Source organism: Hippoglossus hippoglossus, chromosome 1 (assembly GCF_009819705.1).
Source record: "Hippoglossus hippoglossus isolate fHipHip1 chromosome 1, fHipHip1.pri, whole genome shotgun sequence".
NCBI lineage: Eukaryota > Metazoa > Chordata > Actinopteri > Pleuronectiformes > Pleuronectidae > Hippoglossus > Hippoglossus hippoglossus.
This window is the reverse complement of record NC_047151.1, coordinates 729,499-746,332: the sequence shown is the minus strand read 5'-3', so window position 1 is coordinate 746,332 and position 16,834 is coordinate 729,499. Positions and strand designations below refer to the sequence as shown.

General features: G+C 39.0%; 1 protein-coding gene across 5 annotated transcripts in view; it reads right to left on the bottom strand.

Annotated features, from left to right (window-relative positions):
• The window catches only part of LOC117772311 (glutamate receptor 2-like), a 58,404-nt gene that overhangs the window by 19,134 nt on the left and 22,436 nt on the right, over nt 1-16,834 (bottom strand). For all 5 annotated transcript variants that reach the window (XR_004615791.1, XM_034603619.1, XM_034603447.1 and 2 more), the window contains exons 3-16: nt 14,943-15,182; nt 13,830-13,951; nt 13,001-13,075; nt 10,238-10,291; nt 9,772-9,930; nt 9,195-9,362; nt 8,549-8,653; nt 8,277-8,384; nt 6,281-6,344; nt 5,946-6,088; nt 4,645-4,860; nt 3,723-3,877; nt 2,289-2,487; nt 1,694-1,941 (exon numbers count right to left, since the gene is read on the bottom strand). Coding sequence is in view for 4 of the 5 variants with exons in the window: in XM_034603619.1 (XP_034459510.1) it covers nt 1,694-1,941; nt 2,289-2,487; nt 3,723-3,877; nt 4,645-4,860; nt 5,946-6,088; nt 6,281-6,344; nt 8,277-8,384; nt 8,549-8,653; nt 9,195-9,362; nt 9,772-9,930; nt 10,238-10,291; nt 13,001-13,075; nt 13,830-13,951; nt 14,943-15,182 (2,056 nt within the window). In the remaining variant the exon portion in view is untranslated. The remainder of the gene's footprint in view (nt 1-1,693; nt 1,942-2,288; nt 2,488-3,722; nt 3,878-4,644; nt 4,861-5,945; nt 6,089-6,280; nt 6,345-8,276; nt 8,385-8,548; nt 8,654-9,194; nt 9,363-9,771; nt 9,931-10,237; nt 10,292-13,000; nt 13,076-13,829; nt 13,952-14,942; nt 15,183-16,834) is intronic.

Here is a 16,834-nt window from a genome sequence, read left to right as displayed (position 1 = left end):
ATATTTATAATTGATAAAGGTTGAAAAAGGGCCTGCAGTGTATTTTGTAAAGGTGTTTTGTAAAATTATGTAAGATTCAATCTCAATGTTGTCCTCTCAACGTTCCTAATTCAAGATCTCAATATTTAAAAAAACATCTTCAGAGGAGTGCTGAGATTGGTTGAACATGGCTCTGGGGGCACAGGTTGAGCACTGAAAAATAATTACATTCATATCTTTCCATGTAACAAGTTTTGTGACACTCTAGTGTCATGTCAACCTAAGCATAGATGTATCTTATCTTGACTTTATGTAGGCCCTGCAGTAAATTTGAGAGTAATGCGGTAATATTATTATGAATACTCTACAAATAATATAACTTTAGTAATGATAATTTAGTCTTAATATTGAGATTTGATAGCAGTTGGAAGTAATGTATAAACATTGAAGTCTCTATCATTGCAGAAAATGTTATGATAACCAGTGGAGGCTAATTATTATGATTTGCTGCTGCTGACAGCAATAGGCACAGACTATGACTGTAGGACATTTCAGGTTTGCAATTAGTAACAGGTTAGAGTTGTTTCTGGGAAAATTTCTAGAGTTACTTGGCTATTCTAGAAAAATATGGCACCTGTAAATTAAAATATTACCTAATATATTTAAAGGATTTTTACATAAACCCATCCTTTCCCTGGCTACCAAAACCGTTAGCTTATGTATTGCTGAGAGGCTACTGTAACAAAATATCAAATAATCTGAGTTTATTTATTCAAATAAAACTGTAATAAAAAGGTTTGTGGCTAAAATTTTATCTTTTTAAAAAACAAGTCTATTTATTTTGGAGGGAGACACATGACACATCTCATGGAAAACAAATGTAGACACACATAGACAAACATACACACAAAGATGCACACTTAAAAGTGTTCAGGTCATAAACTCAGAAAGAACAATCCCTTGAGCCAGGTCTTGAAGAACCAGCTCATCACAATTGTAAAAAAAGAAATTGCAACCAAAGTCTCCCGATTGTGAACAATATTGAATCACATTTATTCAGTGTATAGTGTTCTAAAAACATAACACTACAACGTAAAGAAACTATATGATACTATCTATACCCAATGCTGCACATCTGTCGAATTGTTGAGATGAAGTATTTCTTCAAGACCTGAAATCTCAAATTCAATCAGCCCACCCACAGTCGTCAGGGCAACCACCACTAGCCATTGGTCAGAGGTGGTAGCCATGGTACAAAATACAAACCACTGGGATGATGTCATCAGGGTAGGTGGATTATTATAACAACGAGTAAGCCGCCATGCCCCATTCATCACACTCGCATACTGCAACACCCAATTGGCACTAAGGCTTGGGACCAGACTATATCGCTCCCCATGGTGGGATATTTTCTTGAGCATGGCTGCACATAACCACAGCCACAGCTCACACTGGCTAATCACCATCTGACTACTATAGCAGACGGTCAGCCAGTGATTTCTGATCATTACTGCAGAGCACTGAGGGAGGGACATTCTGAATCCACTCACCACCCTAACTCAAAGCACAAAGCAGTTGCATGAATTGCTCTTTCCAGTGAGGAGGAATGAGCTGTGTGAATGGGGAGAGGGACAGAATGCTAGGCAGCAGGTTAGTAGCGTGAATGGTACATGGCAGTGTAGGTTGGCTAGCATTGTTATACTGATCCACCCACCTTAATGGGGATCCTTTGGGTGTCGCGATGCCGTAGCCTTTGGAGTCCAGGTTTCCTCCCACTTTCATGGTGTCGCAGGGCTTCCTCTGCTCAATGTATTCATTCATGGTGGACTCCAGTAGGTAAGCATACTTCCCTTTGGACTTCCGCACACGGAGAACACCTTCTGATGTTTTCTTGACGAAGGGTGAAGGTTCTGCTGATTTCATGTACTGCCACATCTTGTCAAACAAGGCGATTTTTGAACGCTTAAAAAAAGAATAGAGGCTATTACAACTTAATTTGAACATCTGGGGTACCATTTTATACTCTTAAATACTAATCTAGTCTTTTATATACCACTCCAATGTTTCTAACAGAGTGCACAAAGAGGGCACCTTGTGAGAAACATCAAAAGAAGGGTGCTGCTCCTATTGTTCTTTTTTTGCATGGGCATGTAATGGGGGCATAGGCATTATAAAATAATACCCTCCTCTAACTCATTAGAGGAGGGTATTATTTTATTTTGTTTAAACCAGAAGCTTACCAAAAACTATTTAAAACTATAGGTTGCATTTGTGGCAACCTACTTTCTATTAGTTTAAGAAGTCCTCACCCTGAAGAACTCCTTGGTGGATCCAGAGTCCAGGGTTCCATATGCAATCTCTGTCTGTTTAGCCAGGTCTTCAGCACTCTCGATGGGAGAAACCATCCTCTCCACAGTCAGAAAGGCAGCCAGGTTGGCCGTGTATGATGAGATTATGATCAGAGTGAAAAACCACCACACACCGCCTACTATACGACCTGACAGGGACCTGCAGACAAGAACACACACACACACACACACACACACACAGAGTCAAAGACAAACAGCCCAAACTATGCTGTTATTATAGTTTCCAAAACTGAAATTCATGGGCTAGCTAGGAGGTTCAAGTAAAGAGTATAATTGAAGGCCTTGAGAAGGAGCATCCCTGGTCTCCCTGGATACAAAAGTCATTATGTTGCTTTGATAAAAGAGAGCAAAAATCCTTAGTAGCTTGTATAACATCATACAATCTCTAATTCCTCTCATGAGTTTTATTAAACTTTATACATCCTTACTTATACTATTGAAATCCTTGTCTGGAAAAATGGACTGAACCACAAAACCTAATGTTATGTATGGTTACAGGGCTCGATTTTGATTAATTTGTTTTCTTACAAATGTCAGTATGAATTTGAATGAGGTTATCTTTCTTGCACAGAACATTAAAGTTTCACCTTTTCTTTGGAGAAACATGGAGTCTTTGTCTTTATATAGATTATAATAAGATATAATAATAAAATAATCCTTTATTCGTCCCACAGTGTGGACATTTCCAGTTAATAATTTATTAAAGTATTTAAAGCAGAAAACCTGGTCAGTCCAAAGGGCACACATACTTTTCTTGCCTTTATTCTTCTTTTGTATTTGATATTCACATCCATGCTTCTTGGATTCAGTATGATGAAGTAGGTTTTATAACTAATGTGACACTCAGTGTGGCACATACCTCGGCCAAGGCCCAACAGTCCCTGTAAATTCCATCAAGCTACACCAAAGTTCACACACTCATAGATACCAGTTCCCTAAAGGTGTCTGATTTGTTTCAAACTGTGAAATTGTTAAAAAATTAAATAAAATATTTTACTGGATCTGCCTCTTAACCCACATCAGCACCAGAATGTTATGTATTCCACCAAGTTCCGTGGTAATCTGTCTAGTAGTTTTTGTACAGTCTTGCTTACAAACCAACCAACAATCAAACTGACGGGTGAAAGCATAACCTCCTTGGCAAAAGTAATGATATAGGGAAAATCAAAACTTGAGAGGTGACCTAACATCCTGGCAACCATATGTAGATTAATTTGAGGTATTACAAAACCTGTCATTATAGAGAAGTCAAACTATAACAATCTCAGAAGAAAGCACCTCTGACAGTGTTGAGAGCAACTCTGTGGCAAACCATGTTTATGAGAAAAGATCAGAAACTCATTCATTAATACTGAAGGAATGTACCATACCAACCTTGGTGAGATGTCACAACCTTGCCGCATGAAAGCACCCAAAGAGAACCAAAGGGAGTTAAAAATCCCAAACTCATTGGTGGATTCAGTTGTTAATGGCAACGCTCCGTCCTCTGGCTCCTCTAGTGTCCACTCATAGGGGCTGAATCTGGATACCTACAAGATAACATTAGTATTTAGAGCTTTGATTTTCCCTGTTGCACTGTACTTAGATGAAAACATGCTCTGTTACTTTGGTAGTAAGGTGTCATAGAGAAGAATAAACACAAGCAAGATGTGTTGACAAAAGTTAAATGCGCAGGCAGCATGAAAGGTTTATTCACAGTTATATCACTATGACATGTCGTCTGACAGGCAGCTGTGTATTAGTTTGGTGTGTGAGACTGCTGTATCTGGACCAGCTTCGGGCCCATCTTTCACAGCCAGCTGCTGTGGCCGAATGCCACCGTTTTTCTAAGGTCGTGGGTGAAACTTCATCCAGCCACATATCTTTACATGAAAACTATTTTGTATAGATGTATACCACACAGTTTTGGCATCTCACCTAGTGATGCATGCAGTTGAAGCAAGAATAGACAGAGAAAAGATCTGTCGATAGTGATATTGATATCATTGCAGTTTAGTGAGTTAGCAGCCCTGCACTACAACGTAGGAAGTGTCCCTGGCATAATACATATAATACTCACATAGCTTACATTCATCTCACAGTCATCACATACACAAAAACGCAGTTGTGTCTCTCTATCCACTCAAGTTATAAGCTTAACTATCTTGTTATTCAAAAAAATAAAAACAATGATTGCATGTTGTGTATCATAGGTAGAATATCCCTGCATGTGTGTAACACACCCATATTTGGAACCACTGACAGCCTGTTTGGTGGGAAGAAAACACATCTACACCCAATCAACAGACTCACTTACCAGAAAGAGTACAACACTAACTCCTATATAGGCAAAGACAATGCACATCCAGATCTCATAGGCCAGTGGGTCCAGAAAGGAGAAGACTCCTGGTTTTGATTTCTGTGGCTTTTTGATCATGATGGAGATTCCCAAAGACATGAAGGGTTTGGAGAAATCGATCACCTCTTCACGAACCAAAGTGATTGTCAGGGGAGCCACTGCTATGTCTGCTTTCTGTTGGAAAGACAAACCCAGAGTGAGACTGTTTGATGGTGTGATCTCTTCATAGACTTGAGTCAGCTGTTGGAAAAGATGCAAAAAACACACACAACAAGACCAATGTAACTGTAGAACTTATTTTCTATATTTGGTGTGATGCCTCAGTGTTCCAGGCTACAAAACCTGGTTCATGTGCACACAACCTCGACAGCACATCATCCATTCATTCAAAAGGTGTGCATAGATGTTTGTTAGTTTTGTGTGGGCCTCAGTTGTAATAGACTTCATTTGTTTTGAGCACATTCTTGCTCTAACTCCCTCCTTGTAAAACTACCAAGGAACAGATGACATTTGTAATTTTACTTTTATTGTATTTATTGCATTACAGTGAAATTTAAGTGTTGTAAGCTGGGATGCCAAAAATAACCATGCAACATCATAAAGTTGAAAACATTTTGACTGCCAAATCTTCATTATGTACATACTGATGCACCGAAAGCTGGACTTGCCAGTGTTGTTAAAAGTTGTACAAGTGAATTTGAAGTTTCAACATTTAAATTTTGAATTGCTTCATTATAATCCATCTAACTACCTTTCTATAGAGCTGGGCAACATACAGCCTATGATGATATAGCATTGTTTTTAGGCTATACAGTAATTCAAATCTTGATATTATGAAATCTCTGAAGCACAATTAATTTTCAATAAAAAATCCTTTTAATGTATCAGTATGGTACTGATGTGTATTTTTGTGATTCCAGGAAATTACAAAAAAATTGGTTTTCGCTGTCTTTCACATTATAACAAAAATATTTTCTCATTATACAATTATACTTTTCATAATTCATATTATCATGGAATGAATTCCTATTATATATATAAATAAAATAATAATAATAAAGCTTTATCTCTATACTAATTTTCTTAGGAATGTTACAAAGCTTTGCAAGTCATATATGTGAAACAAATTTTTGAATTAAAAAAATGTGCAGACAGTGATTGCTCATTTACAATTTTACTCCATGCTCGGGTTGAAACATGGCAAGATTGGAAAAATCATAATGTAATATTATATTTTCTGCATGTGGATTAAGGCTTACCCCATACACCAGCTCTCCAACCATACCATTCCAGATCTTAGTTTCCGCATCTCTTGCACCGTATTTGCCATCTCCCACAATCCTGAGCTGATAGCGTATGCCACAGTGCTTTGCGATCTCTGCAGCAAGGTCAACGCAGTAACCTTATATCAGTCCGAAAAATAAAATAAGACGAACACACAGAAGCACATCAGCAAACACATCAGCAATGTTAGAAAGACTTCCAGACTTCTCTCTCTCTCTCTCTCTCTCTCTCTCTCTCTCTCTCTCTCTCTCTCTCTCTCTCTCTCTCTCTCTCACACACCTACATGCACATGCACAGTACAAATACATACCTTCGTAACGGTCATTGTCTTGAAACAGCTCAGAATTTTTCTTCAACATCACGTAGGGGGCTTCCTAGATGCACACAAACATACTTCTACTACTTTCATGCACTCCTCATTAAAAATAACTCAATTTAACGTAATTAAAAGAGACGTAAACAATCTATTTACGAGTAATAGTGATATATTAGACTATTTTATTTCATTTTTATATATTACAGTTTTTCTTAATTTCCAAAACATTAAACTCCATTCTTTAAACAAAACTGGCAACTGGCAAAACAACTTTTTCAAATCAATCACACAGTTGGTAAAACACACAGTTAGCAGTGTGGTGCACTTTGACCCAGACTGACATACACAGGCCCCAAAGACTAAACACATCAAACTAAACTGTTTTCATTGTTAAAACACCACCACTTAAAATATAACACACACGTGTCCAATCAAGTTATTTTAGGGCCATGCAACACTGAATGTTTTCTAACATTTCTTGATGGTCTATGGGATGCTTTGCTCAGACATGAGCAGAGAGGTCATGAGCAGGCAGAGCTTCCTGTTGATGTTGTCATTTGGGTTGTGAGCTGTCACTGTGGTAGAATGTAAATGAAGTCCTTTGGTCTGACCCGGCCCAGAGTCATAATGCTGAGGCAGAATGAATGAAATATACAGATTTAGGTTCAATCCCATTTCACCCCTTTCCCCTACCCCTTAGACCTACCCCTCAGTTTAGCAAGTTCACCTGTAGAGTTAGGGTTTCCCGATTCTTGTTGGAATGGAGGGGTAGGGCCAAGTGTTAGGGCTATAAAGCCCTAGAAACAGAGATTTGTCAGACCCACACTTCAAACCGAGGGCTGTGAAAATGTCCCAGGCTGCCTCTCAATAACCAGCACAAATGTAGTATTTCCTCCATAATAGGAATCAAAAATTACATTAATAATTGTAAGATCTTAGTTTAGTTCTTTCACAACAACCTTTAAACAATAATCGCTACCGTAACACCTGCCAATGTCTTAGTAGCTATTATGCTAATGTTACATCGTTATTGCTGAATTATGCATAATAAACCCGTATTTTTATATAATTCCATGTCGCACCACCCCTCTTTGAAGATACACATTGCACTTAATTTAACCAGCGTATAGCAGCGAGGTTACTGAACTGAACTGCTCCTCTAATAACAAAGCATCCTGGCAGGGTTTCATACAGACCACTGCTAGCAGCCTGAAGCTGTGTGCTTTTGATATATGTGAAATAATGCAGAACATCCAAGCTTTTCAATTTCCATTGAATGAATGGCAAATGTCATTGTGCTATAACATTGTTGCCATAGTAAGAAGGGAAAGCAGGAAAACATGTCCTAAGCATTTACCTGGTAATTTGATTCACCTGCATTAGCATAGATGTTATTAGGATATTATAGGTTTGTCACTTTAGTTGTTGCAAGCAATAGCATTGGTTTATTTAAGATCGCAACAATGTTATTACAATGACATCCCCGGGCAAAACCTGTTTACATCGACAACTTCTGATGATGTGTCGGGTTCCCACGGCGACCACTGATGATGTAACGGCTTCTTGAAGTACTGTCCCAATTCGTAGGGGAATATTTCAACCACTAACCCTTGTAACTCTGTTTCAAGGGGCAAGATAACCCTCGAAAACAAGGGGTAGGGGTAGGACCATGGGGTGAAATGGGATTGAGCCTTAGTGTGTTATCTGAAAGCAGTGTTTGGGTTTGGGTAAAGATAAAATAGCTTTGAATCAATTGTTTGATTTCGCAAGACAAGTTTTTGTGAGTGTAGCTTGAATTTGGGGTTTGTGTTTACTGTTTTGAGAAATGAAGAGTAAATTTCAGGAAATGTGTTTTCGCAATTCAGAAAAACTGTGATGTTTGCTATTGTGCCCCCTAGTGGCACATTTTCTTAATATTCTTAAAATCTACCCAACAGCTTGAGTATCTTTGCTTATTTTCACTCCAAGTGTTGAAATAATGGATAAATACCAGTATAGTTGAAACAATGACAGTCTTGTTTTCCATCCCCATGGTGTCATTGGGGTAAAGGTCTGACTTTGTCACCACCATCTTATCCACCTCATTCCAGTAGCCAATCTAGAAAGACACACACACACACACACACACACACACACACACACACACACACGCACACACGCACACACGCACACACGCACATACACATACACAAAGGTTATATATCTTCCACATAGCTCCATGCTGTCATGGTAATACTGATGGCAAATTGATTGTTTAGTTACCTTTATAGGCCCGTTGTTCTTTAGCTCCATGACTGTTACTGAGTAGTTGATTCTCTTTCCATACTGGTCAAACTGAATGTTCCCTGTCAACCCATCCACTCGCACCTATACAAACAAATACATATAACACACACACACACACACACATACATATGACAAACACACTCACAAATTCATGTTTCTATTCATGGGTTATAATTTATGGTGGAAAATGCTAATGTGCATTTTATTAGCACATGTGCATTTTATTAGTTTAAATAATAATAAAGAAGTCCTAGTAGCAGACTAGTACCTAAAGTAAATCTGAAAACGAAATTTTTTTAGCAGCTGTTTTTTTGTCTGGAAAGCATTATCAATTAACATGACCCCATGAAGCGTTCATATACAAGAAACATGTAAATGCATCCCCAACTCCCTCTCTAATGTGTATACTATGTTCATGTTACATGGTAGAGTATGGCCTTTCATTGTAGACATATGAGCTTTCTAACAGTAAACAAACTCAGGAGTTTTAAATGCTGACTCTCATTTCAACTTCATTAAATAGAATATCCTACACACAGGCTAACCACTAACTGTTTTTAATTTTTATAAAACTAGGTCAGTCTATCTCTGTTGATAGGTCTGTCTGCTGATCCATGGTTACCTGTTTTAGGGCACGTTCAATCTCCACCCCTTGTGCCCAGGGCACTGCGGGATTGGCAAGACAGTCCCCATTGTTGCCACGACGACTCATGTCTATTCTTTGCTTATGCAGGAAGCGAAATGCCTCAGTCATTACATGGACAGCATCAAATGTAAGGGCTGAGGTATACTGAAAGATACAGACACATTGGCAATGTTAAATCTTGTAGACTATATGAAGACATTTGACTTAATTCAGAGAGCCATCATCTACTGTGGCTATTGTAGCTTGTTAAACCACATCCGTCTCTCTAGCAGCTCATTATTACAAACACATGTCAGTTAAATGTCAATCAAAAAACGTCTTGGGCAAGAGTAATGATGAATATGTGCGTGTGGAAAGTGTGGCCACAAAGTGCTTCACATCAAAATATTATATACCGGAAGCACTCATACACATAGTTTTGTTAGATGGTAAAACTCAATATTAGCATTGCTTCATGCTAAACTGATCCTTGGCTCGAGCTGAATCTTCCTACATATATTCCTATTTCTGGAGCAATTTATACTACATAAGTGTCAGAGAATCCCATTCTTACTCTGATGCGTGTATCAGCTCCAGGATACTCCTTCTCTTCCAGAGCCTCCCATCGTTGGTCAAACTTTGCCACAACAGGATCATCAAAATCTACTATCTGAAACCCAGACACATTCGCTCCACCATACTGGATTTTAGAGAGGTCACCATCTACAAAACCCTGAAACAAGAACAACAGAAAATCATTTCAATTGAAGGCTTCTGACTTTTTCCTACATTTGCTGCTATTAACGATAGAAAAGCATCCTTGGTCTTGATATCGGTGATCCTGGCCTGGTAATACATAGTATCAGATCAAGACCATATTATGTCGTACTCCCACTTCTACTGCCAGCCAACTGCTCAAGAACAGTTAAACGCCTGATCCAGCAAGGTGCCTTTTAACAATAACTGGCTTTTTACCAAATTTTCATATTAGACATAAGAAGTGTTTGGACAGACTGAGCTAGAAAAAGCCGGTAACTCACAAGGTTGGCGATGATGTAGTGATATCCCTTTACATGTTTGCCTATGGTGATAACCTGATGGGAAAATAGAACAGGGTAAGTCAATAACATCCAGAACAACAATGACAACAAAATTAAAATGCACAGCTGTGTTTTTAAGGTTTTATCACTCTGTTGTTGCTGTCTTGTGAAAACCATGTTTTACCTACATTTACAATTACATGCAGCAAAAGGCTCAGGCAGTATTAATACCATGATCTAGCCATGGTGCTCATCGTCGAAAACAGCTCAAAGGCAGCCTCATTCAGCGATGTACTGTATGCACTGCATTGTTACTATCTCACCATACCCCGTAACTGTTGCCACTGCAGAGTGCTCTTTTTCAAAACTAAAGCTCTTCAAGACCCATCTAAGGAGCAGCATTGGACAAGAAATACTCAGTGGCCTGGCAATACTCTCAATAAAGAACAACAGAGCCAGGAATCGGAACTTTAGGAGTGTTGTCAGTGACTTTGCTGAGCGCAAGGCCCGGAGGATGAACTTTTAACCTGTGAGTACAGCTTTTTCTTCTTTGTTATGCAGTGGGATTGGGAATTTAAATCTATGATGGTTGAATAATTACCTCTGGAATGTTAGAAAATGCTCACCTACTGTAATCTGTGTCTGTGATGGCCTGTGCCATTGATGACAAATGATGTATTCTATAAATACAGGTGATTGTGTGTTCAGGTGCTGTGTCATCATCCATTCATACTGTATGACCTGTAGCACAGTTGCTGTGCTTTTCTTGATGGCTGTTCTGTGTTTTTTGACTTAGTTTGTGTTGCTTTATTAGTGTAGTCTGAATTTAAAGCTGTTGTGGATGAGCCTCATAGTTGGTGAAATGAGGCTGTGATTTTTCAGTCCAGGGCAGCTGTTAGATTGAATGTTTCACTTGTGCCAGCCTTTGTCTGTGGTGTCTGCGTGTGTGTGTGCATGTGCGTGCGCACAAGCATGTACTTTTTATGGAAGGGAGGGCCCAAGAAAAATATTTGCACCGGGACCCATCACAGTTATGTTACGCTGCTGACCCTTGTGTTATGTTTGCCACTGTGTGCTCAGTTAAATGTTTCCCTGTTTGGACTGCTTTCACCTCTGTTCAGATTTTTGTACTGTTTTATCAGCTACACTCATTCTGGACCAAATTACTGCACTGCGGTTGTATGCCCCCGCCAATCAGAGCAGTTTCCGTCTACATATTTCTCCAGATTCATATGTGAAATATAATCACTTTATCTAAAAACCTTGGTCCTAGTGACAACTGATCAAAAGTTAAAGACATTCCCTCAAGCACTCTTGAGATCATCACATTCAAGAGGACAAAAACATGTTTTTGGGGCCACCGTGACCTTGACCCTTGACCACTGATATCTAATCAGTTAATCAATCCAGGTGAATTGTACTAGATGTAATGAAATTCTTTATGGGCCGTCCTAATATATCACATTGACAGGGACGTGAGGTCACAGTAGTAAAGGTAGTAAATCAGAGGAGATCCCTTCCCATTTCTAAAGGAACAGCACTAGGTTGGTTTAAATCCTACGCATCAGATGCTGAGAAATTAGTCCATGCTTTTGCAACCTTTAGACTGGATTACTGTAATTCTTTATTATCAGGATGTCCCAGTAAGTCAGTGAAAAGCCTATAATTGGTCCAAAATGCTGCAGCACGAGTGCTGACAGGAACTTTAGGTAGAGATTATGTTACTCCTCTCTTAGCTTCTCTGGCTCCCTGTAAAATTTTGAACATAATTCAAAATCCTGCTGCTCTCATACAAAGCCCTTAACAATCAAGCCCCGTCGTATATTAAAGAGGTCATAGAACCCTAATATAATATTTAATAATAAACAAATTACCTTTAGCCACATAAGGTCAAACACTGGACTGAAATTATGTTGTGTATTATGTGGGCTATATGAATATGTAGTTCTTTTCTTATTGTTAACAAACAGGAGCAAAAGGGGACAGTCATGTCATGGTTCGCCATGACCTCGATGTTTTTTCCTGTCTTAACCTTTGTTTTTCGCCCTCCCTTGTGTCTCTGTGTTTTGGTGGGCGTGGCTTCTCTCTCTCTCTGCTGAACTGCTGAAGTGGTCTAACCTGCATCTAATCTAACTCTTTCATGCCAGTTCATAAACCCCGGACCTTGCACTCACACTTCGCTGGATTGTTCCTTCCACTCAGTGGTACAGTGCGCTCTAGCTAAATTTGAGAATTTTCCACCTAAAATGTTTTTACTTGCTTCGTTGTTTTTGCCTCGCTTGTAACCTGTGCCTTTTCCCAGTTCACATCCACTTGCTGCAGCGTGCTCATCTGTCAGCTGGCTCTCTAGTCTTCACTCCTCAGTAAAACAGACCAGGCTTCTTTAACCCATTTGTTGGAAAATACATTTTCTAAGTCTGCGTTTGGGTCCAGACCTTTGCTATATTATCACAAGTCATTCAGCAATAGATTTGGTAACCTCAGAGATAAGTTGAGTGGGTATAGTCAACCTAGAACCAGACCCTGAAAAAAACACTATTCCTACCTTCTGTATGTAGCATGCAAGCACATTCCATTGCAAGAAAATATTTGAAGAAAAGTTGGCACGGTAAAAGTATTTAGTACTAATGCTGACAACAAAAACAAAGGAGAAACAATTTACAGGAAGATATCATGCAGGGGATGACTTTATAGCAGATTAAAAGAGGAGGAAAAAAACAATTTTCTTTTAGTAGTAGCAGAAGTGACAAGACTGGAGTCGACCTGTTCCATGATGTCTTTGACTTTGTCTTGTTCACAGTCCAGGATGATGCGTCGCTCTTTACGGATCTCTAGGTCCTAAAAAACAAATAAAAAAATGCATTTCACACTGTCCAATACTGAAGTCCTTATTATTGTGTAGGTCTGCAGTATGAATCCTTGCTCCGCAAACACCTAGAGGTGTTTTCCGGAAGTGCAGCAAGGTTCCAGACTGGTATTTAGGTGCCTTCTTGTAGGATGAGAGCATGTCATCCAGCTGCATGCTGCAGTTTGATTACCATTCTCTGGTGTTTGCTATTTAAAATCATTTGGTGGATAGTTTACAAGTGTAAAACAACTATTTTCCATACAGCTAGCACCAAATTCATTTCCAAAAAACCTCAATTCATTAGATATTCTAGATGTGCAAAAAGTTGTTGTCTCACACAAGAAGGAGCTTATGTGCTGACGGAAGAACTAGTGTATGTACTCTAATCTGGAGACAATATTTACATTAACATTAAATAGCATACATTCTTTTACCATTTATTTTTTATTACATTTTCCAGTTCCAACTGCCCTGCTGCCTTTATTACTGCACTGTTGGACTGGAACAGGCTACTATGCCACATAACACCAGCCACTCTGGTGGGATGACATAACGGGGAAGCTCCACACTATCTCCTGTGGAAACAACACTACTGAGCTTCAGATATCACAGTCAGAACTAAACCTTTGAACCTATGGTGGCAAGTTTTGAAAGTGGTGTCTGTTTTTGTGCATCTTCGTAATTTCTAACAATAGAGTGAGATCCAACATGGTTCAGTGCTATGTATGAGCAGAACATCTGTACCTGAAACAGGGAGCGGTAGGCTTCGTCCTTCCTCTCATCTTTCAGGTTTCCGACATTTATTGCTGTAACAATCCATTTTTTCTCAGCTGCTGTGTCCAGTATTACCTGAAGAGTAGAAAGACCTATACAACCAATTCACAAACAGGACATGGTTAGTAAAATGAGTACATTGTACATGCATTACAGGTAAATCTGAAATGCAATCCTTTTAGTATTCCTGACAATTTTCAGAGCTTGCCAGGTAAGGTGAAGTTCCACAGCATTTTAACAAACCTGACTACAATTTCAAATCTGCTTATCAAGTCTGAATCCATTTATATCCCTTATCAAATATATCCATATTATTTATCATATTTATAGATTCTGATTTAAGCTTTAGTGACTCCTAAATATAACTATAAGTCTACAGTTGAGATGGGTACTTTTGTCATCTGTAAATAAGTAGACAAATCTGTCAATGTGTGCATTGACTTTTCATCCATTAATATCTGGAAATACAGACAAGCCATCAGTTCCAACACAGAAAGGCCTCTCAATTCCTCAATACATATCTCAAGTTTCAGAAAAGTAGCCAAATGTACAAATGAGGTACTTTTACTTTCAAAACCTAAATTGATAAAGTAAAAATGTTTGATCTCGGATCTAGTCAGATTTATTATGAACTCAATTATGTTGTCCAGCAACCCAAAATAAAAGAATACAGAATAGAATAGATTTTTTGCTTCCAGTAAGTTTGCCAATTCAAGCAAAGGTCAGAATATAGGTGCGCTCCAAAATCATGAATGTAAAAAAAACTGTATATTCTACGGCCAACTGGTCTGTATAGCCACTGAGACACACAGACAATTCACATACATTTTAAGGACATGACGATTAAAATGCTTTAAACTAGATCAAGGCACTTTATGACTTGATTATTTCAACATGATGAAAGCTACTATGACACAACATTGTTTTTCTGCCAGAGATTGTAAAGTCAGTCAGTTCCTCTCAGTACTAAATTCTTGTTAGTTTGAAGAACTAAATTAGAAATCCTTTAAAAGTTCACAATTATGCAACAGCTCCACTAAAATCACATGTAATGTACGTGATGACTCACGAGATCCTCATTACCTCTGTCACTGTCGTATAGATAGGCAAATTTCTCCCATTTGTAGTACTCCACTAATGAAACCAGAGGCCCCTTGATGTCTGGCCTCATCTGGAGAACAAACTGATTCATTCCTTCTGCCGGGAAAGATGGTGTGATGAAGGAGACATGGAGTGTCTCACAGAAGGATGTGATGGTGTTTACGGACTTCTTGTCGTAGAAGCCAAATATGGCATACACACCTCGAGAGAACTGAGAACAAACTAGAAGAAAGACAGAGAGGATTTTAATATCACTTTAAACAGAGACAGACAATCAGAGGATAAAGCAGGACAAAGGCAGGTTTTATGTAACAGAAGAAGAATGTCCCTGCACTCAGCACCTCGCAGTAATACTGAACTACTCTTAAACCTTAAGATCTCGAATACCTTTAGGCTTCTCTGCATCTGATCATCACACAGATTATATTATTACAATGATAATCCAAACTTGGATTCAAAACTTTTGTAAATAGTTGAGTTGTGCATGTAGTTAGATTTCAAGGTGCATTTCAGGCAAAGACAGAGGCTACTCAGACCAACCAGCTGGTGCTAAGCTTTTTATTGCAGAACCAGGCCTGTGTTGATGGTGTCTGACAAGAAACCTTTTTTTCAAACATTCTACACAACCTTTCATCTTTTAACAATTATATTTGCTACTCTAAAATTATCACATTATTATCATATATGTTACATTTGTTGTATTGTGGACGTCCGCTGTTTTACTTAGAGGGTAGACACAGAAGTCCTTTGTGCCTGTTTGGCTGCTATATTTAGCTGTCCTACTTCAGTGACCTTGTTCTTCACTCTAGAAATAAAAAGTCCATGTTCATGTCTCTGTGTAAATTGCAGCATTCATGTACATCATATACTGCAATAATGCCTGACATCATTATGTTAAGGGCCCTAAATTAAGGGCCTTTAACATTTTAAAAGACACCTTTAAAGACTGGTGTGACAGTCATCATCAGATTTTTAACATCAAAAAGACGAAGGAGATGATATTCAACCCCAGAGAGGGGAGAGTCCATGACCCGGTCATAATCAGTGACAAAGTTATTGAGCAGGTGAGCACTTTTAATTATCTGGGCATACGGCTGGACTGCAATCTGAAATGGAGTGTCCATGTAGTAGTTATGTGTGGGAAGTTAGCTTCCTATGCATTCATGTCGATATTCTACACTACTGTGCTAGAAAGCATAATTAGATACGGAATGGCAGCATGGTTCGGCACTCTCACAGTCCAGCTAGAAAATCAAGAGAATATGGTAAAAAAACGTCTATAAAGGTGATGGTCAAAAAGGACTGTCCTTCCCTTCAGACCATCTACGGAGGTTCTATGGTCAGATTTGCACAGGGGATTCTTAATGACCCGTCACACATACTGTTCTCTGTATGTGGCCGGTTACCTTCAGGCAGATGTTACAGAGGCTTTAAGTGTAAAACCAACCGCCTCAGGCTCTCATTCATCCCAACGTCCATCACACTAATCAACAGTAGTTTTAGAAATTCAAATGTAATTTTGTGTGTCTCTCTCCCCTTCGCTGTGTGTGTGTGTGTGTGTGTGTGTGTGTTGATTACAGGAGTGGAGTCAGATGTGCAGGAGTCAGGCCACCAGCTGCCAGTCATCACCATAATCCTTCTCAGCTACAAATACCTGGTTCCTCCCTCAACAGATTGACTCTGTTCATTCAGTCTGTTGCATCGCCAGGCATTCTTTGAAATATATCATTCCTTGTTTTTGCCAGCTAGTAATCTGTGTTTCTCTGTAGCTGCAGTTCCTCAACCTGCCTCATGATCTCAGGAATCCAACCACCACCCTGAACTCTACTATTCACCACATTGCTCTGGATCCTCCCTCAGATCGGCCCCCCTCC